This window comes from Micromonas pusilla (genome assembly GCF_000151265.4).
Source record: "Micromonas pusilla CCMP1545 genomic scaffold MICPUCscaffold_7, whole genome shotgun sequence".
Lineage (NCBI taxonomy): Eukaryota > Viridiplantae > Chlorophyta > Mamiellophyceae > Mamiellales > Mamiellaceae > Micromonas > Micromonas pusilla.
This window is the reverse complement of record NW_003315888.1, coordinates 520,794-539,878: the sequence shown is the minus strand read 5'-3', so window position 1 is coordinate 539,878 and position 19,085 is coordinate 520,794. Positions and strand designations below refer to the sequence as shown.

Sequence of the window (19,085 nt, the reverse complement as noted above, 5' to 3'; positions counted from 1 at the left end):
AAAAACGCATGGAGAGCATGATGCTGTCCACCGCGGGTACGATGGAGAACCAGACGACGACGGAAAAAGAGCAGACGTGGGACGCGCTCACGATCAAGGGCACGTGCGAGAGGCTGGAGAAGTCGTACTTCCGTCTCACGTCCGCGCCCGACCCGGCGACGGTGCGGCCGCAACCGGTGCTTGAAAAATCCCTCGCGCGTCTGAAATCCGCCGCGAAAGGGGAATCGTACCACTACCTCACGGACCAGCTCAAGGCGCTGCGGCAGGACTGCACGGTGCAGAGGCTCCGCAACGCGTTCACCGCGGAGGTGTACGAGCACCACGCGAGAGTCGCGCTGCAGAACGACGACCTGGGGGAGTTCAACCAGTGTCAGACGGTGCTCAAGACGCTCTACGGCGAAGGCGTCGAGGGAGAGGAGATGGAATTCCTCGCGTACAGGGTTCTGTACAGCGCCGTGACGGGCGTGACCGGGTCGAACATCAACACCGTGCTCGCGACCGCGTGCGCGATGCGCTCGCATCCCGCGATCGCGCACGCGCTCGCGGTGAGAAGCGCGCTCAAGGAGGACAACGCCGTCGACTGGTTCCGGCTGCGCGTCGCCGCGAAAAAGTTCGGCTTGGGAAAGGAGCTCATGGACGTCCGAACCGAGGAGGTGCGGTTTAAACACGTCACGATGATGGCGACGGTGTGCAAGCCCACGGTGCCGGTGACTCACCTCGCGCACGTGCTCGGGTTCAGCGGCGACAGGGCGGAGGAGGAGATGGACGCGAAGGCTAGCGGATGCGGCGCTCTCGGCGGCGAACGCGACGGGGAGGAGACCGCCGCCGTCGTTCCGAGAGAGACGCTGCCGCCGCCGAGCGAGGACGAAGAAGCCGCGTGTGTGACGTGGCTCGAGGAGCACGGCGCGGTCGTCGTGGACGTCGCGGGAGCGAAGCACGTGGACTCGAAAGAGAGCCTGCCGAAGCTGTTCGTGCCCGAGGATAAAAACGCCGTCGCGCACGGGGACCAGACGTTAGACTACGCGGACTTCCTCGCGTCCGTGGGGACGTTCACGGGGTGACGCGCCGCGTTCGTTCGCGCGCGGTCGTGCTGTACTACTGTAGCGTATCAACATGATTAAAACAAATACTAAACATATCGTCTACTTCACGCCGCGCGCACGCGCACACTGTATGTACAGGGTGGGTCAACAATTCAAAAACGTAGGCGTGAACGTCCGCTGTGGCCGCGGACGTTCACATAGACGCGACGCGCGTCAAATTAAACACGCTCACATGACGACGCAGCACCCGGCATCGGCCCGCTTCCGCTCCGACGCCTTCCTCTCGAGCTTCTCCTGCTTCGCCTTGATTCTCGCCTCCTCCGCGGCTTTGTCCGCGGCTTCCGCGGCGGCGCGGTCCTCGGGGGACATCTTGGCGAGCTCCGCCTCGCGCGCCTTTTTCTCCGCCTCCTTCTTCTTCGCCAGCTCTTCGCGACGCTTCTTCGCCGCGGCTTCCTCCGCGGCCTTCTCCTTCTCCGCGGCGGCAGCCTCCTTCTCCTTCTTCTTTTTGTCCTCCTCGGCGGCTTTGATGGCCTCCGCGGCGGCTTTCGCCTCCGCGGCTTTCGCCTCCGCGGCTTTCGCGGCGGCTTCCGCGGCAGCCTTGGCCTCCTCGGTTCCCGCCTTGTCCGCCGCATTCTTCGCCTCCTTCGCGGCAGCCTCCGCGGCGGCCTTCTCGTCCGCCTTGGCCTTCTCCGCCGCCTTCGCCGCCTCGACGTTCGCCGCGGCGGCCACCTTGGCATCCGCCTGCGCGTCGCGGTAGCCGCGCTTCATGATGCCCACGAACAGGCTCCACACGGAGGTCCACGCCGCCTCGCTCGCGTCGTCGTACGCGCCGCCCTTCTCGACGACGAGCTGCTTCACGAGCGCTCTGAGCTCTTTGCCAGCCTCTTCGAACCTCTCGATCGGAAGCCCGACGGTGTACGCGTAGTAGCCGAAGGGCTTGAGCTGCGGCGGGAGCTTGCACTGGTCGTCGAGGCCCTCGACGCACGCGTCCATCGCGGGCGGGTGCATGATCCCGGCGAGGATCGATGCGAACTTATCTTTGTTCGGGAAGAAGAACGCCTTCTTCCACTGCTCCTGGACGAGGTCGTTGCGCGCTTCGTCGCCGTCCTCGGGAAGGAACATCAAGATCTCTTGGCGCTCCGCGAAAAATTGCGCGAACTCGTCCGGGTCGAGGCCCGCGGACCCGTCGACGTCGAGGGAGAGGAAGAGATCCTTGAGGCCGTTGTCGGTGCCCTTGGCGACGTCCGGGGGGATGCCGAGCGTCTCCGCGATGGACGAGCTCCCGGTCACCGCGTTCATGAGCTCCTCGAGGGACACGACGCCGTTTTTGTCCGCGTCGCACTTGTCGAACACCGATCGTATTTTCTTCTTCTCCGCATCGGAGAACTTGAACGTCGGCTGCTGGACGATCGGCGCGGATTCGGCGCCCATTGCGAGTGACGGGGGTTGATAAGCTCCCGAGGGGTTCTGATCAGCGTTCACGCGCGGAAGCGAAGTGATCGCGCGCCGATTGCAAGGGCGATCTCGAAAGGGGAAAAAAACGATCCGCGCCGCGTGAAAAAATATGAACGAGAGGCGCGTCGGAATAACACCTGGAAAGTCTACCGACCAATCACAGGCGTGAATGCCAGGTGAATGCGCTTTCCGTATGGAGTCGTGGTAAGGAAACGTACGCATTCCGTACTACCCGAAAAAAGCACTTTTCAAGTGTCGTCTGGCCGTTGGTGACATAACAACGAAGTCTTCGAACGTACCGACGGACGCGCACAGCTTGCCGCGACGGGCGTCGCTCGCGCGGACACCGCTCGCGAACGCGATGGGCGTGAACGACCCGTACGACCCGTACGGGCTCGCGCCGGTCCCCCCCCCACTCGGGGACCGCGGCGACGTCCCGTCGACGCGTCGTCGTCGGCGCGATCTCTTCGACGACGAGTCGTCGCATCACGCGGACCTCGAGGACAAGGCCGCGCTCGTGCAGGAGCAGCTCGCGTCGCTGCGCGACCTCGTCCGCAGGGCGACGTCCTCCGACGCGGACATCGAGCGCAGCCACAGGCAGCGCGTCTCGCTGGAGACGAAATGGTGGAACGTCAAGGAGGAGAACGACCTGATCTCCTACCAAGACGCGGACGCGTACATCAAGCGCGCGGGCGTCAGGCTCGCGGGGCATCGCAAGTGGTACCCCACGCCGTCGAAGAGCGCGGACAAGAACTGCACGGACGCGCTCGAGGAGTTGCGCCTCGCGTCGCTCGTCTTGCAGCAGCGCCAGGGCGAGGAGATCGAGGCCGCGAAGGCGCTGTCGAGCGCGAGCGAGGCGTTCACCGAGCGCGTAAACGCGGAGAAGGCGGCGACGACGCGTCTGAGAGCCGACCTGGAGCCGCTCGCCGCGGCGGTCGCTGACGCGATGGAGGACGTCAAGCGCGCGCTGACGCGAGAGGCGGCGCGGAAGAAGAGAGAGGCGGAGCACGACAAGACCAAGACCGGCGGCGTCGAGCCTTCGCCTTCGCTCGCGCTCGCGGCGGCGAATGCGGCGAACGCGGACGCGGCGAACGACGACGGAGCTTTTGACCGCGCCGCGTACGAGGAAGTCCACCGCGCGAGAGAGGAGACGCGCGCGGCGCGCGCGGGGATCGAGCGCGCGCATTCACAGGCGCGGACGGAACAGCTCAGACTCCTGGAGGAGATCGAGGAGTTGAAGGACGAGCGCGCGAAGGCGAACGCGTCGGCGGCGGCGGCGGCGGCGGAGGCGAATAAATTCCGCGCGTTGTACGAGGCGACTCGCGACCACGCGGGAAGGAGCGACCACGCGAGAGTCGAGGCGGACGCGCTGCGCGCCGCGGTCGCGCACGCGGAGGACAGGCACCGGCGGGAGCTCATGCTGTTGGGGACGGAGCACGGGAACGCGTACGCGAGCGCGCGGCGATCGCTCGCCGCGGCGGAGCGAAAAATCGGCGACCTGGAGTCGAGCGTGGAGGAGGCGGAGACGCGGCTCAAGTCGAGGGAGGATCAGTACCGCGAAGAGCGCACGAAGCGCCTCGGGCTGGACGAAGAGCTCGCGACGTTGCGGCACGACCTGCTGACGCGCGACAAGGACTCCGTCGCGGCCGCGATGAAGGACGAGGAGCTGCAGAGGGCGCTGAAGGCGACGGAGGAGGCGAAGGCGCGTTCTATACACTGGTCCCCATACGACCCCGTCGGCGTGGTGAACGCCGTTCCTTAAGGACTTTTGCCGTCCTCTCTCTCCGCCCATCCCTCGCTTTCAATCCCCGCCCGCGTTGCCTTTCAACGCCAACTGACGCCTTTGAACTCCACCCCGACATCGCTTTGTATGGAACGACCCGAAGAGAGAGGCGGCTCGGCTCGCGGAGGAGCTCGACCTCGCCGCGGGGGACTTCGGCGCCGCGGACGAGCGCGGGAGGCGGCTCTCGGAGCAGCTCGACGCGACGCGACGGGAGCTCATCGACGCGCGGAGCGAGGCTGCCGCCGCGGGCGTCGCGAGCGGCGAGCTCCCGGGGAAGGTGCAACGGCTGGAGGCGGAGGTTCGCAGGCGCGTTCGTTTGTGCGAACGTTTGTTTCTCACCCGTCGCTCGGTTTCAACACTCGATCGCGTGTCGTTTCAACTGACCGACGAACGTACTCTTTTCGTACTGTTGGAACGACTCTCATCAGGCTCGTGAAGCTGCACGACGCGGAGACGAAGCGCCTCGTGGAGCTGCACGACGCGGAGCAGGCGCGGCTGTCGGACGTGAACGACGCGAAGCTGCGCCACGTCATCGACCTCAGCGAGGCGGAAGCGAGGCGGCTCTCGGAGCTTCTCGACGAGGCGAACGGCGAGGTGAAACGTCTGAACGAGAAGATCGTCGGGTTGGCGGACGGCGCGGAGGGGGAGATCGAACGCCTGAAGGACCGCGTGCGTTTCGTCACCGACAGCGCGGAGCTGGACAAGGCGAAGGAGATCCGCAAGCTGCGAGAAGAGCTCGAGGCGGCGAGCGAGAAGCTCGAGAAGGAGAAGGCGAGGCGGGTCGCGCTCGAGAGCGGCGAGGAGGAAGCCGCGGCGGCGACGCGAAGGGAGACGCGCGCGCTCAGGGAAGAGGTGGAATCCCTGACGGCGGCGGCGGCGAGCGCGGAGGCGAGGGCGTCCAAATCGAGAGAAGAGCTCGACGCCGCGCTCGAGAGAGAGCGCGCGGCCGCGGCGGAGCGCGAGCGCGCGATCGCGGAGGCGGAGGCGGCGAAGAACGCGGCGGACGCGGCGGCGAAGGAGGCGGAGGAGGCGCGGACGCGGATCCCCGCCGCCGCCGTCGCCGCCGCGAACGTCTTCGGCGAGGTCCCGAAGCTCAAGAAGCGCGTCGCCGCGCTCGAGGCGGAGCAGCTCGCCGCCGCGGAGGATGTGGAGTCGCTCAAGTCGCGGAACGCGGCGCTCGAGGCGGAGCTCGCGGAGACGAAGGACGAGCTCGCGAGGACGAAGACGAAGCTCGCCGTCGTCGAGGCGAACCCGGCGGTTTCGGCGGACCACGTTACTTACGTGGAGTACGCGGCGCTGAAGAAGCAGCTCGAGCGGATGGAGGCGGCGCGCGAGCCGCTGCCGTCGCCGCCGACGAAGACCTTAAGGAACGGCGTTCACCACGCCGACGGGGTCGTATGGGGACCAGTGTCTTCGCCGGAGACGCGGTCGGAGAAGGCGGAGGCGGACCCTAAACGCGAAGATGAACGCGAAGGCGAAGACGACGCGAGCGAGAGAGACGACGAGAAGACCGTCGCGCTGTTCGTGCAGATCGAGGCGTTGAAGCAGAGCAACGCGAGGCTCGAGAGCGAACTGCGCGTCGTCGCGAGCGAGAAGGAAGCGGCGGAGAAGAAGGCGCTCGCGCCGATGGCGCCGCCGCCGGCGGCGGCGGCGGCGGCGGCGGCGATCAAGAAGTCACCGTCGATGAACCCTGGAGGCGGGGGCGGCGGCGGCGGCGGCGGCGGCGGCGGTCTTCCGGATTCCGTCGGCGACGATCTCTCCGTCCTCGCGCTCCTCGTGCAAGAAGCGCACAGGAGCTGCGACTGGACGACGTACGGGACCCCGCGCGATATTCACTTCGGGCAGCCGCACGCGCCGATGGCGAAACACGCGGGGAAGCTCGCGATCGCGCTCGTGGCGCCCAGGGTCGTCGCCGTCCTGTGGTGGGAGTACCTCCTGTTCCTGGTCGGCACCTGGTTCTTCGTCGTGCTCCTCCTCTGCTGGCTCTACGGCTCGTTACAAGACTCGTCGTCGGTGATGTTGCTGCCCATGTTACCGTCCATGACGGTGTTTTTATACCGCGTCGTGTCCACGACGCCGCTGAACATGGCGGACGGCTCGAGGTTCGTCGTGAACGCGCTCACGGTGTGTTCCGTCGCGTTGTCCTTCATGCTGCTCTTCGCGAAGATGTGGAACGACGCGGGCGAAATCTCCTGGTGGCTCGTCTTGTTCTTCCCGCTGTGCGTCATCACCCGCTGCATCGTCGACCTCGGTTGGAGCCTGAAGAACGACGTCCAGGCGACGGCGTACGCGCGGTTAGGGTACGGCGAGGAAGGCAGCGCGTGGGAGTACGCGTTCAGCGAGCACGACGCGAGCGACGACGTCTTGTTCGACGAAGTTCGACGCGGCGCCGCGAGCCGGGAGCGCGCGGGCGCGGACGTGATCCCCTCGGCGTCCGTCCCGGTCCCGGCCCCGGCCCCGGTCCCGTCGTCGCCGGCGCGCGCTTCCGCGGCGATCGCGGCCGCGGGCGGCTCGAACGCGGGCTCGAACCGCGGGTCGCCGATCCGGGGGCGGTCGCCGACGCGACGGCAGCCGCGGTTGGGCCGGCCGTTCGGCGAGACGGCGGCGGCGGCGGCGCGGTCGACGCCGCCGCCGCCGCCGCCGCCGCAGCAGCAGTCGCGACCGTCCACGCCGGGCGGGTCATCTTCCGTCGGGTTCTCGCGACCGTCCACGCCCGGGTCGCAGTTTGGGGCGAACCGGAACTTCGGCGCGAACGCGTTCGTGCGGCACAGCAGAAACGCGAGCGGCGCGTCGGGCGTGAGCCACACGGACGTGCACTTTAGTAACGACGGCGACGCCGCGTAGGTAGACTACAACAGTAAGGTTATAAACTAATAACGCAACGATGCGTTCGCACGCGTCTACCTACGAGTCCTCCTCCTCCTCCTCCTCCTCCTCCTCCGCGTCTCTCGGCGGCGTCCAGTCGCTCGGGACTTGCACCGCGACCCCCCCCGAGGACCGAAACACGCGCACGCATTCGTCGCCGTACAGAACCTCGAACTCGCCCGGGCCGCAGATGGGCAGGTCGAACCGTTTCCCCGCGACGCGCGCGTCCCCGCCGTCGATCTGCACGTCGAACGCGATCGGGTAGCGCGCGTCCGCGCGGATCGCGTCGCATCGCGTCGCGTCCGCGAACGGCGGCTTGGGTCGAAACACCCCGCGCGCGGTGATGACGACCGCGCCGTCGAACAGCTCCGCGAAGTTGAGCGCCTCACCGGGCGCGGACGACGACGACGAATCTGACGACGGAAGCGTGAACGCCTGACCCGCGCGGCATCGACCCGCGATGGCTTGCACCGCGCTCGCGACGAGCGCGCGCCACGCCATCGTGCCCTCGCTCCACGCCACCTCCCACGCGCCGTCGAACGCGGCGAGGTCCACGGGCGCGCGAGCGCGCTCCAGCGCGGCGATCGCTTCCGGGATCGATGCGCTGGAGGGATCGCTCCGCGCGAGGCTCGCGAGCTGAGACGCGAGGTACCGGCGCTGGTGCTCGACCGCGAAGTCGTCGGTTTGCGACGACGACGACGACGACGCGCGTGCGACGACGACGCGCGCGGCGGTCGCGCGACGCGCGCGATGGCGCGACGAGAGGACGCGCGCGGCGGCGCTCCGCACCGCGGTCGCCGCGAGCGCGCGCGCCATCGGAGTGAACGAAAACTGAACGAGCGTCCAGTCGTCGTCATCGTGATTGTCTAGCTACGTCCGCGACGGGTCCGCCGCCTCTCACAACGTCGTCGCGCGCCGCGCGCGATGACGAACCCGCGTCCAAACGCCGCCGCCGAAACGCGCCGCCCGTCGTCCGTCCGCGTCCGCGCCGTGGACGAGCGCGTCGTCTCGAGCGCGGACCTGACCGGGAAGACCGCGCTCGTGACGGGCGCGACGTCGGGGCTGGGACGCGCGACCGCGACGGCGCTCGCGCGACGCGGCGCGCGCGTCGTCCTCGGCTGCCGCGACGTCGCCGCGGCGGAGAAAGTCGCGACCGCGATACGCGCGGAGACGGGCGTCGCGAGCGATGACTTGGTCGTCGTCGGGCCGCGGTTAGACCTCGCGAGCGACGACAGCGTGCGATCGTTCGCGCGCGAGTTCACGAGCGAGCACCCGAGGCTCCACCTGCTCGTGAACAACGCGGGGACGAACTTCCTCAAACGCGCGTTCACGAAGAGCGGCGTAGGCGTGATCGCGCAGATCAACTTCTTGGGCCCCGCGGCGCTGACGCGAGCGCTCGAGGCGCCGATCCTCGCCGCGGCCGCGGAGGGCCGCGAGAAAGGCGGGGCCGGCGCCGGCGCCAACGTCGTCCACGTCTCCTCGGTGACGCACCGTTACGCGTCCGTCGCGTCCGTCCCGAAGTTCTTGAGGGACTGGGACGTCGGCTCGTACGCCGCGACGAAGCTCGCGAACGTGATGTTCGCGTACGAGATCGCGCGCCGGTGGGGGAAGCGCGGCGTCGCGTCCTCCGCGGTGGACCCCGGCGCGGTGTATTCGAGCCTGTGGAACAACGACGCGTTCTTCAGCGCGCGGCCGATGAAGGCGATCTTGAGCTTCGCGTACGCGCCGCCGGAGGACGGCGCGGTGGCGGTGGTTATGGCGTCGCTCGCGCCGTTCGCGCGGACCGGCGCGGCGGGCGGCGGCAGCGGCGAGAAGGAGGCGAACGGAGACCGAGACCGAGACCGACGCCGAAATGGAAACCGAAACCGAAAGACGGACGCCGCCGCACACGACGCCGCCGCCGACGCCGACGACGACGACGACGCTCGGACGCGGTTCTACGCGCGAGGTTTGTTCGCGTCGTCGTTCATCTCCGCGCTCGCCCCCGGCGGATCCCCGGCCGAGGACGGCCCCGGAGTCGCCGGCGCGCTCGCGAGGGCGGCGTGGTCGGTAAAGTTTGGCCTGTGGGGCGCGGGCGCGTTGGCGTGCAGTCTGTTGGATTACCCGCTTCGGCGACTCAGCGGCGGGAGGGTCGCGAGCGCGACGCGGGAGGTGCCGTCGAGCGCGATGTCGTACGACGCCGCGATAGCGAGCGAGCTGTGGGACGAGGCGGGGAAGGTCGCGGGGGTGCGAGGGGGGTAGCTGATGAGTTCTATACAAAAAAAGTTCACCGGTCAAATGAAAGGGGACGCGATCAAGTGTTGAAACCGAGCGATGGGTGAAAAACTTTTAAGAACGCACCTGAACTCAAAACCTGGATTATCCCATCTCCGTCCGCGAGAAGACGCGCGCGCGAGCCTCGCCTCGCCGCCGTCAGCCATGGCCGCGGTGAGCTTCGCGGACGACCCTCCTCCCGTCGCGGCGGCGCCCGCGACCCGCGCGATGATCCCCGGCGCGTGCGCGCTGTGCCCGTGCGTGTCCGCGCGACGGTGGTACGCGCTGGATGAATCTCGCTCGTCCCGCGTCGACGACGACGACGACGGCGACGGCGACGACGGCGACGACGACGACGGCGACGGCGACGGCGACGACGCCGGGTCCACGACGACGTACTCGTACGTCGCCGGGAAGGGCACCTCGCGCGAGAGAAGACTCCCGCTCGTGCTCGTGACGTCGCGCGCGCGATGGCGCGGCGCGGGCGCGCGCGCGACGAGCGCGCAGCTGTGCCCGCACTGCCACCTCTCGAACGAGCAATTCCATCACGAGAGCTCCGCGCGCGCGCCGCCGCGGCAGGACGTGCACTCGACGTTGAGCAAGTTCGATCGCATCATGAGCATCCTCGCGCCGAGGCGCGCGGGCGGCGGCGGCGCGGCGGCGAAGTACGACAACGCCCCAACCGCGCGGCCACGACGCCGCGCGGGGAAGGGGTCGAGGCAAGTTCGAACCAACGACGCGGCGAACGAACAAGACGACGACGACGACGCCGACGACGACGACGACGACGCGACCGGCGCGTCCTCCTCCCTCGCGACGCTGTCGCTGTCGCGATCCGCGCCCGCGTCGAGCGGCGGCGACGGCGCGTCGCTTCTCCACCGAGCCATGGCGAGCGGCCGCGCGTCCACCGCGAGAGAGGACGCGGCGCTGAGAGAAGAACTCGCGGACGTCGCGAGGCTCGGGCAACGCCGCCGCCGCCGCTGGGCGAACGATCGGCTGCTCAAAGAGCTGGGCGGAAACATGACCGTCGCGGAGATGGCCGCGCAGTTCATGCCGCCGCCGTTCGGCGCGCCGTCGAAGCCGAGCCCGTTCGAGGCGATGCTCGACGCGCAAGCGCGAGGGGAGTGGCTCGGGTTCCGCCGCGTCGACATGGACAAAGAGGCGGCGTTTCTCTCGCGTCTCTCGGACGACGACGCCGCGCGGAGGCGAGAGCGGCACCGCGGGTCGAGAGCTCGCGGCGCGGCGTGGAGCCGCACGTCGTCGCGATGTCGCGCGGCGCTGCGACGGGCGTCGCGAAGGCACCCGGAGCAGCTCGAGCGGTTGGAGGCGGCGCTGGTGGATTTCGCGGTGGATTTCGCCGCGGATTTCGGGGGACGCGGCTCGGATCTATCGTCGGACGCGGACGTCCCCGAGCTCGTGCTTCCGCTCGACGACGCGTTCGCGCGGCTGCTCGCGCACGGGCTGTGCGAGTATCACGGCCTCCGCGCGGTCACGCGCGAGGGCGCGGGAGGGGGGAAGGAGTTCGTCGCTCGGCCGCCCCCCGCGAGGCGAGCGGCGAACGCGGCGAACGCGGCGAACGCGGCGAACGAGGCGGAAAAGGAGGAGGGGGAGACGGAGGGCGAGACGGACGTGGAGGCGGCGACGGAGATGGACGACGGGTCGTGGCGACCGCCGCCGGTGACGTGCGCGCAGTTCCTGCGCGCGCTCGAGGCGAGCAACAAGCGCAGGTAGGCGACAAAAAACTGGTAGGTTTATATTCCAACGAAGGCTAACATTGGAATCGACACATCACATAGCGCGTGCGTCGCGCGGGACGCCCCGCCCCGCGCGCGCCCATCCACCACTCACCCGCGCGCCGCTCGCATCGCGCGCGCGCGCACCCTCAAAACCGCGACGGACGTCTTCCCTTCCGTCGCTCCTCGCAAAAAATCGATCGTACCGCCTGCATCTTTCGCTCACACGCCTAGAACCCCCGCGAGACGCGGCGCGGCGCCGCGAAACGAACGCTCGCGTCGTTTACACGTTCACCTGGGACTTGCCGGCGGCGCGAAGCGCGTTGGCGCGCACGATGGACGCGACCGTGTTCCCGAGGAGCTTCATATCGTCGAGCGGGTTGCCCGGGACGACCGTCTTGTACAGGTAGGAGTCGAACGTCATCTTCTGCACGTACTCGTCCGCGCACATCTCCACAAACGCCTCGCGCGCGGGGTTGGAGCGGTAGAAAACCTTTTGGAGAATGTCGAGCACCTTGTACGTCGCCCAGTACTTGCGGTCCCACTTGTCGAGGTACAGACGGAGGTCGGACTCGTCAACCTCCTTCGTGCCGTTCTCGGAGCGCTCGACGACAGCCTCGGCGGCCATGCGTCCGGACTTCGCGGCGAAGTAGATCCCCTCGCCGGAGCACTTCGTGACGTAGCCGGCGGCGTCGCCGACGAGCGTGACGCGGCCTTGCACGCGCCTCGGGCGCGGGTGCTCCGGAATCGGGTGCGCCTCGACGCGGATAATCTTACCGCCCGCGCACTTCTCCTCCGCGCGCTTGCGCATCGCCGCCTGGTACGTCTTGATCGCGGTCTTGTTCACGACCGTGCCCGTGCCGACGGCGACGTGGTCGTACTTCGGGAACACCCAGCCGTAGAAATCCGGCGAGACGTCGTCGCCGACGTACATCTCCGCGAGATCCTTGTAGTACTCCATCTTCTCGTCCGGGATCTTGATGCGCTCCTGGAACGCGATCGCGTAGTCGTACTCGCCCGCGTCGATGTTCTTCGCGACGCGGGAGTTAGCGCCGTCCGCGCCGATGATGCAGTCCACCTCCATCGTCTTCGGCTCGCCAACCTTGGAGTCGGCTTCGTAGTCGTTGTAGTGAATCGTGATGGCGCCGTTGCCCTGGCCCGGGTCCTCGAGCTTCATGAAGAGGCCGTTCACGAGATTAGTCCCGAGCGACTTCGCGCGCTTGCGGAGGAAGTCGTCCATGACCTCGCGGCGGCACATGCCGATGTATTCCTTGTCGTTGAGCGTCTGCCCGACGTCCACCGCGCGGTTGGACGGCGAGATCATCTTCATCTTCGTCACCTTGCGGTCGATGATCTCCTCGGGAAGGTCAAACTCGCCAACCATGCAGAGCGGGATCGCGCCGCCGCACGGCTTGCAGTTGTCCATCTTCCGCTCGATGAGGAACGTCTCGCAGCCACCCTTGGCGAGCGTCTCCGCGGCGCACGCGCCCGCGGGTCCGCCGCCGATGACGGCGACGCGGAGCTTGCGGCCGTCGGGGAGCGGCTTGCCAGCCGCGCGCGTCTCGACGTCGACGGCGGCGGCGGCGACGCGCGCGCGGGAGGTCACCTTGGCGCCGTGGAACTTGGAGGACTTGAGGCTCCTGATGCGATGATGCGAGGAGGAGAAGGGGAACGATCGATGGTCAGCGGGATGGACGGACGAGAGTGCGGAGGGGCGGGGGCGCGCGGGCGGCGAACTACGACTACGTCCGATCATCGATCGTCGCGACGATAACGTCAACTCATCGCGCGCGATCGGATCCGGCGAACGCGCGCGCGGCGTCGCGCGCGCGATGCGACCGGCGTTCGCGTCGCGCGGGCGACGAGGACGCGTCGCGAAGACGCGTTCGCGCGCGCGCGCGCGGAGAGAACGCGCTCGGAACGACGCCGCGAGGGCGACGGACGACGACGTCGTCGACGTCGCGCTCGTCGTCGTGCGCTGTTCGTGCCGAAACGAAATATCTCTCCGCGCGCGTTTCGCGCGCGGTGCGACGTCGCGACGCGCGGGCATCGCGCCCAGAACCGCGCGGTCGCTGGACCGCGACCGCGTGCATCCTGAACGTCGCGCGCGAACGCGCGAGGGGCTCCTCGCGCGTGCGTCCGCGCGCCGTTTCCGAGGCGAAACGTGCACGGGATAAATCGCGCAGCGAATAACCCTTTCCCTCATCGCATCGCGATGTTTCTTTTCCGCCGGAAACGCGGCCGCGAGAGCGCACGCGATGCGCACCTGGTGGTCTGAGCGACGGGGGCCGAGGCCATGGTCATGGAGGACGCCATGATGTTGACGGAGTGGGGCGAAACGAGCGGCGGCGACGGAACGCGCGCGCTTTGTCAGTGCGCAATCGACCGCTCGACCCCACCCTTTCAGCGAGGAGATCCGGATCTCACTTATTCGGACGGACGCGAGGCCGTTGATTGGCCGAGACGCATCTCAATATTGCACCTTCCTCACGTAGTACGTATTTCGCGTACGCGCGTACGGGCAAACAGTAAGACTGTCCCCATAACCTGGAATTCACCCGGGCGTTCTCACCTGGCGAAGTGGATAGGCTATTCGCCGCCCGCTGATGAGGACCGCGTGCGGTTCGGTCGCGAGAGGGTAAGGCTTCCGTCGAAGTCCGTCCGTCGGCGGCATACCCACACTCGCGCAGGTGCGAAGCCCCGCCCGTTTTCGTCTCGATCCGATCGCGCGACGCTCGATCGAACCCTTCGCGCGCCGTCGCGCCGCGCGCGACGACGCCGCGCCCGCGCGCGGATCCAGCCCCCTCTCGCCTCGGAGGGTCTGGTCGACGGACTGGATTGATTACCGGTCGAGTCGCGTTCCCATCGCGCCGCGCGACGGGAGCGCTCGCGCGCGATGCCCGACGCGCGATCCCGCGGACGCGCGCGCGATCTTCGCGCGATCCCTTCCCCGACGTCGTCGCGCCTCGCGCGCTTCCTCCCCACCGCGCGCGCGCGCTGAGACGCTCTCCCCCTCCCCCCCCCCGTCCCGTCGCGCCGTCGCAGGTCTTCGTCCTCGCCGCTGAAAAAAAACAAGATGGCCGCGCTCGCGTCGTCCACCATCATCGGCGCCCGGGGCGTCGTGGCGAACCGCCGCGTCATCTCCGCGCGCACCTCCGCCGGGTCCGGGTCCCGCGCCGCCGGCCGCCGGACGATCGTCGTCGTGAACATGGCGAGGGAGACGGATCCGAAGAAGCGGATCGTCGTCACCGGCATGGGCCTGTGCTCCGTGTTCGGGAACGACTACGACAAGTTCTACGACAAGCTCCTCGCGGGGGAGTCCGGCGTGGACATGATCGATCGGTTCGACACCGAGGACTTCCCCACGAAGTTCGCGGCGCAGATCAAGGACTTCGACAACGAGGGGTTCATCGACAAGAAGAACGCGCGCCGGATGGACAACTGCCTCCAATACGCGCTCGTCTCCGGGAACAAGGCTTTACTCGACGCGGGTCTGGACGACGACGCGATCGAGAAGCTGGACAAGACGCGCGTCGGCGTCCTCGCCGGCAGCGGCATGGGCGGCCTGACCGTGTTCCAAGACGGCGTCAAGGCGCTCGTGGAGAAGGGCCCGAAGAAGATCACGCCGTTTTTCATCCCGTACGCCATCACCAACATGGGCGGCGCTCTGCTCGCGATCGAGAAGGGTTTCATGGGCCCGAACTACTCCATCTCGACCGCGTGCGCGACCGCGAACTACTGCTTCCACGCGGCGGCGAACCACATCCGCAAGGGCGAGGCGGATATCATCGTCGCCGGCGGCGTCGAGGCGCCGATCATCCCGGTCGGCCTCGGCGGCTTCGTCGCGTGCCGCGCGTTGTCGTCCAACAACGACAACTACAAGGGCGCGTCCAGACCGTGGGATAAGGGCCGCGATGGATTCGTCATGGGCGAGGGCGCGGGATTGCTCGTCCTCGAGTCGCTCGAGTCGGCGCAGAAGCGCGGCGCGAGGATCCACGCCGAGTACCTTGGCGGCGCCGTCACGTGCGACGCGCATCACATGACGGACCCGCGACCGGACGGCAGCGGCGTCGGTCTGTGCATCACGAAGGCGGTCGAGGACGCGGGGATCGACATCTCCGAGATCAACTACATCAACGCGCACGCGACGAGCACGCTCGTCGGCGACGTCGCGGAGGTGAACGCGGTGAAGAAGGCGTTTAACAACAAGCTCGACGGCGTGAAGATGAACGGCACGAAGTCCATGGTCGGTCACTGCCTCGGCGCCGCGGCCGGCGTGGAAGCGGTCGCGACGATCATGGCGATCAAGACCGGGTGGTTGCACCCGACGATCAACCAGGAGGACAGCATCGACGAGGTGGCGGACATCGACACGTGCCCGAACGTCAAGGTGGAGCACGAGGTGAAGGTGGCCATCTCGAACTCGTTCGGGTTCGGCGGGCACAACTCCTCGTGCGTCTTCGCGCCGTTCGAGGCGTGAGCGATGGGCGATGGGACGCGTGCGTCGAGTCGATTTTGATTCGTTCGTGAGTTTGGGTGCGCGTGTTGGGGGGTGGTTCGAAGGATGTGAGAGGAGACGAAAAGGCGAGGCGGCGGCTCCCGGAATATTAGGGAGGAGGGAACGCGTCGGGTGCCGTCGGCGAGAGGCGAGTAGATAGGAGGAGGCAACGAGGAGGGATATCGGATCAGGCGGGGATTGTCATGTGAGACGACGACGGCTTCGTTCTTAGGGTCCGTCTATCCATCGACGCGCGCAGACAGACAAGACCGACCGTCCGCTTTGCGAAAGCTGCGCTGCGCTGCCAAAAAATAAACGCCAATTTTCACGCACCGAAAGTGACGAAATCCAAATTCTCGTCGCCACACTCTCGGCGCGCGCCGCACGCCGCCCGCGAGGTCGACGCCCTCCCCGCGCGAGAGGTTCCGTTCGACGTGCCGTATCACTCGCGCGAGATGGGTCTGTTTGGAAAATCGAAGAAGAAGAAGCCGCAGCCCGCGTCGCAGGAGTCGTCGATACGGGCGGACCTTCGCAAGATGCGTTCGCCCGTGCGTTCGCCGTCGCCTCCGCGGGGGAAGGCGCGCGTCTCGAGCCCGGGTCCGCGCGCGCGCGTCACGAGCATGAGCCCCCCGCGCGGCCGTCGCGTCGCGAGCCCGTCGAAGTCTTCGCGCGGGCGAAGCCGGAGCAAGAGCGAGGGCGAACGCGAGAGCGCGAAGAGCCCCCGACCGCCGCTTCGTTTCGCGTCTCCTCCGAGACTGCCCACGAATCCAGTCGCGCCGTCGTTCGTCGACCGCGAGCCGCCGTCGCGCGTCGTTCGGTGCATGGAGTGCATGGACGGCGCGGTGATCCGCAAGAAAGAGGCCGCGTGGGCCAAAGAACGCGCGGAGTGGGCGCGAACGATGTCGGAGGCGCGGCGTCTAAACAACCAATTGCGACGCCGCGTCGTCGTCGCGGAGGCGAAAGCGGTCGCCCCCGACGAGCTCGCGAAGACGAAGAAGAAGCTGTTAAAAGCGAACGCGGAGCACAAAAAAGTCGCCGCGCGGTTCAACGCCGCGGCGAGCAAAGACCGGATGCTTCAACACGCGGCGCAGAAGATCAAGGACGCGGAGAAGGACGCGAAGATGCACGCGCTGGCCGCGCGCGTCGTCGCCGCCGAAAAATCCGCCGCCGCCGCGGACGAAAGCTTGCGCGTCGCGCTCGAGAAGTTGGACGCGATCACGAGACAAGCGTCGGCGAACTACGAGTGCGCGGTGGAGATGGGTGAGCACGTCAGAAAGATGGAGAGGGAGCGCGCGGCGGCGATCGAACGCGCGGAGAGTCTGGAAGCGAACGCCGCGGAGGCGGAGGAAAAGGTACGCGCGGTGGAACGACTCGCCGAAGCCGCGGGCGACGCGGAGGAGCGACGGCGGCGACACGCGCTCATGGACCGTCTCGGCGTGGGCACCTCTCTCGGGGGAGGAAGCGACGGCGGCGACGAAGACGGCGGCGACGCGCCGCTGGAGCTCGACGCGATCGAGATGTTAGCCGCCGCGGACGAGAGGGACGCGGCGAGGGAGGCGAGCGATCTCGTCGGTTTCGATCTCGATCTCGCGCCGCCGTCGCCGCCGCCGTCGCCGGGGCCGCCGGCGAAGAGCAAGAAGCGGTCGTGGTTCTCGCCGAGCAAAAAGAAGCAGCGCCCGCGCGTGGGCGCGTGAGCGCGTTCTTTCCTGTGCGCGTAGTGTACCTATGATACATATCATACGACGCCGTGTTTTGCATCTTCGCGCGCTCGACTTCCTCAATCACAACTTCCTCGCGATCGTCAGCATCCCCGCCGCCTGCCTCGGCGCGAGGAGTTGATAACACACGAACACCACCGCCTGCACGCACACCGCGCCCGTCGCCGCGTCCCCCCCGCTCGCGCCGTAATACTTCGCGCACATCGCGGCGAGCCCAACCTCCACGGCGCCGTAGAAGGCCAAGCCGACGACTGCGGCGGTTTTCCCCCCGAGTCTCTCCGACGCGAGCGCCGCCGGCCCCGCGGCGCACCACAGCACCACCGCCGCCCTCTGCGTCTCGCTCATCGCCGCGAACGCGGGCGCGCCCGCCATCTTGAGCAGCGTCCCGCTCCCAATCACCGCGTCGTAGAAGTGCGCCGCCCCCGCGCCGGCGTACAGCGCCGCCATCAGACGTCGAAACTTCCCTATTCGCGCCGGCTCGTGCGCGTCGTACCCGAGCCCGTCGTACATCGCCCTCGCGGCGACGTTCGTCTCCTCGACGCGGCACGCGACGGTCTCGAACCCGGCGTCTCTCGCGGCGTCCTCCGCGGCTCTCAGGAGAGACAGCCCCGCGCCTCGGCGACGGCAGCGCGGCGACACCGCGAGGTTCGTGACGTAGGCGGTGGAGGGGTCGAGGCGCATCTCGTGCGGCTTGAGCTCGCGGTCGAAGAGGACGCCGACGACGCCGACGACGCCGACGACGTCGGGGGCCGAGGTGGTCGGGAGCTCGTCGTCCGGGAGCTCCGCGACCAGCGCGAGCTCGTCCTCCGGCGCCGCCGCGCACGCGAGGCGCGCGTATGACTTGAGAGAGCTCAGCGGCGGCGGGCTCGCCATCTCCAGCGCGGCGCCGCTCAGTATGTTCGCCACCGCGGCGACGTCGGACTCGTTCGCGCGTCGAACCTTGACCGCCGCGCGCGTCGCCGTCGCCGACGCGGACGCGGACGCGGACGTGGACGCGAGGACGCGCGCGCGAGCGCGGGGGTGCGCGACCGCGCGGACGACGACCGTCGTCATCGCGGCGCGCGAGAGCTGTGTGAGATAGATGTGCCCGACGCGACGGTCGAGATCATTTTTTTATCTCTCGTTCGTCTGCGTGTCGTTTTCGTCAGTCGCTCCCACGGGACGCGGCTCGGCTCGAAGCGACGAGAGGTGCGCGCGATCGACGTCCCGTCGACAACACGTGAACACCACGCGTAGTTCCGTCTAGTTCTATGTCTATCTCGTCAGTGAAACCTCGCCAGCGCCTTCCGCGCGGCTTTCTCGCTCACGACGTCGTTCACGACTTGGTCGCGGTAGTCCATCCAGTCCTTCACCTTCTGAAACTCGTCGAGCAGCGTCCGCTCGTCCTCCATCCACCGCGTCCGCCGCGAAGTGTCGCTCCTCAGCTTATCCACCACGGTCTGGTCCACGCGTCGCAGCAGGTCCCAGCGCGACAACACGTACAACTTCGTCACGCCGGACGCGGCGATCATCGACGCCGGGTGTTCAAACTTGTTCCGAGCCAGGACGACGTCTCCGAAGTAGTCGTGCTTCTCGAGCGTGCCGATCTCCAAGTACAGCCGTCCGAGGCCCGCCGCGGCGGCGGCCTCGCTGCGCGTCGCGCTGCTCGCGCGCATGCGTCGCGACGATTTCCCGACCGCCGCGCCGTCCCTCCCTCGTCCGTCCCCCTCGCCCCCGCCCCCCCCCTCCTCCTCCTCC

The 19,085-nt window shown here is 68.1% G+C and overlaps 10 protein-coding genes across 10 annotated transcripts; 6 read left to right on the top strand and 4 right to left on the bottom strand.

The window, feature by feature from the left end:
- Window positions 1-41: 41 nt before the first annotated feature.
- Window positions 42-1,061, top strand: MICPUCDRAFT_18380 (uncharacterized protein; the record flags this gene model as incomplete). The annotated part of the gene is made up of 2 exons (XM_003060025.1): window positions 42-827; window positions 864-1,061. 2 exons carry the CDS (start codon window positions 42-44, stop codon window positions 1,059-1,061), a joined length of 984 nt encoding a protein of 327 aa, XP_003060071.1.
- Window positions 1,062-1,092: 31 nt separating this feature from the next.
- MICPUCDRAFT_65430 (uncharacterized protein) lies at window positions 1,093-2,720 on the bottom strand (the record flags this gene model as incomplete). Its single annotated transcript, XM_003059738.1, has 1 exon — window positions 1,093-2,720. The coding sequence occupies one exon, from the start codon at window positions 2,718-2,720 to the stop codon at window positions 1,272-1,274; it is 1,449 nt and encodes a 482-aa protein (XP_003059784.1). The 3' UTR covers window positions 1,093-1,271.
- Window positions 2,721-4,368: 1,648 nt separating this feature from the next.
- MICPUCDRAFT_65429 (uncharacterized protein) lies at window positions 4,369-5,735 on the top strand (the record flags this gene model as incomplete). The annotated part of the gene is made up of 2 exons (XM_003060024.1): window positions 4,369-4,587; window positions 4,710-5,735. 2 exons carry the CDS (start codon window positions 4,369-4,371, stop codon window positions 5,733-5,735), a joined length of 1,245 nt encoding a protein of 414 aa, XP_003060070.1.
- Window positions 5,736-7,185: 1,450 nt separating this feature from the next.
- Window positions 7,186-7,962, bottom strand: MICPUCDRAFT_59444 (uncharacterized protein; the record flags this gene model as incomplete). Its single annotated transcript, XM_003059737.1, has 1 exon — window positions 7,186-7,962. The coding sequence occupies one exon, from the start codon at window positions 7,960-7,962 to the stop codon at window positions 7,186-7,188; it is 777 nt and encodes a 258-aa protein (XP_003059783.1).
- A 108-nt stretch (window positions 7,963-8,070) lies between these two features.
- MICPUCDRAFT_59443 (uncharacterized protein) lies at window positions 8,071-9,387 on the top strand (the record flags this gene model as incomplete). Its single annotated transcript, XM_003060023.1, has 1 exon — window positions 8,071-9,387. One exon carries the CDS (start codon window positions 8,071-8,073, stop codon window positions 9,385-9,387), a length of 1,317 nt encoding a protein of 438 aa, XP_003060069.1.
- A 177-nt stretch (window positions 9,388-9,564) lies between these two features.
- Window positions 9,565-11,130, top strand: MICPUCDRAFT_40566 (uncharacterized protein; the record flags this gene model as incomplete). The annotated part of the gene is made up of 1 exon (XM_003060022.1): window positions 9,565-11,130. One exon carries the CDS (start codon window positions 9,565-9,567, stop codon window positions 11,128-11,130), a length of 1,566 nt encoding a protein of 521 aa, XP_003060068.1.
- A 284-nt stretch (window positions 11,131-11,414) lies between these two features.
- Window positions 11,415-13,493, bottom strand: MICPUCDRAFT_49640 (uncharacterized protein). The gene is made up of 3 exons (XM_003059736.1): window positions 13,399-13,493; window positions 12,700-12,769; window positions 11,415-12,671 (listed from the first exon to the last, which is right to left on the bottom strand). The coding sequence occupies exon 3, from the start codon at window positions 12,556-12,558 to the stop codon at window positions 11,416-11,418; it is 1,143 nt and encodes a 380-aa protein (XP_003059782.1). The 5' UTR covers window positions 12,559-12,671; window positions 12,700-12,769; window positions 13,399-13,493; the 3' UTR covers window position 11,415.
- A 670-nt stretch (window positions 13,494-14,163) lies between these two features.
- Window positions 14,164-15,878, top strand: MICPUCDRAFT_49639 (uncharacterized protein). Its single transcript, XM_003060021.1, has one exon. The coding sequence runs from the start codon at window positions 14,209-14,211 to the stop codon at window positions 15,610-15,612; it is 1,404 nt and encodes a 467-aa protein (XP_003060067.1). The 5' UTR covers window positions 14,164-14,208; the 3' UTR covers window positions 15,613-15,878.
- Window positions 15,879-16,085: 207 nt separating this feature from the next.
- MICPUCDRAFT_59439 (uncharacterized protein) lies at window positions 16,086-17,324 on the top strand (the record flags this gene model as incomplete). Its single annotated transcript, XM_003060020.1, has 1 exon — window positions 16,086-17,324. The coding sequence occupies one exon, from the start codon at window positions 16,086-16,088 to the stop codon at window positions 17,322-17,324; it is 1,239 nt and encodes a 412-aa protein (XP_003060066.1).
- Window positions 17,325-17,340: 16 nt separating this feature from the next.
- MICPUCDRAFT_65422 (uncharacterized protein) lies at window positions 17,341-18,401 on the bottom strand (the record flags this gene model as incomplete). Its single annotated transcript, XM_003059735.1, has 1 exon — window positions 17,341-18,401. The coding sequence occupies one exon, from the start codon at window positions 18,399-18,401 to the stop codon at window positions 17,412-17,414; it is 990 nt and encodes a 329-aa protein (XP_003059781.1). The 3' UTR covers window positions 17,341-17,411.
- Between the last annotated feature and the right edge of the window lie 684 nt (window positions 18,402-19,085).

Coding starts and splice junctions, on each gene's coding strand:
- MICPUCDRAFT_49640 (XM_003059736.1), bottom strand. CDS start 12,558: ATGGACAACTGCAAGCCGTGCGGCGGCGCGATCCCGCTCTGCATGGTT.
- MICPUCDRAFT_49639 (XM_003060021.1), top strand. CDS start 14,209: ATGGCCGCGCTCGCGTCGTCCACCATCATCGGCGCCCGGGGCGTCGTG.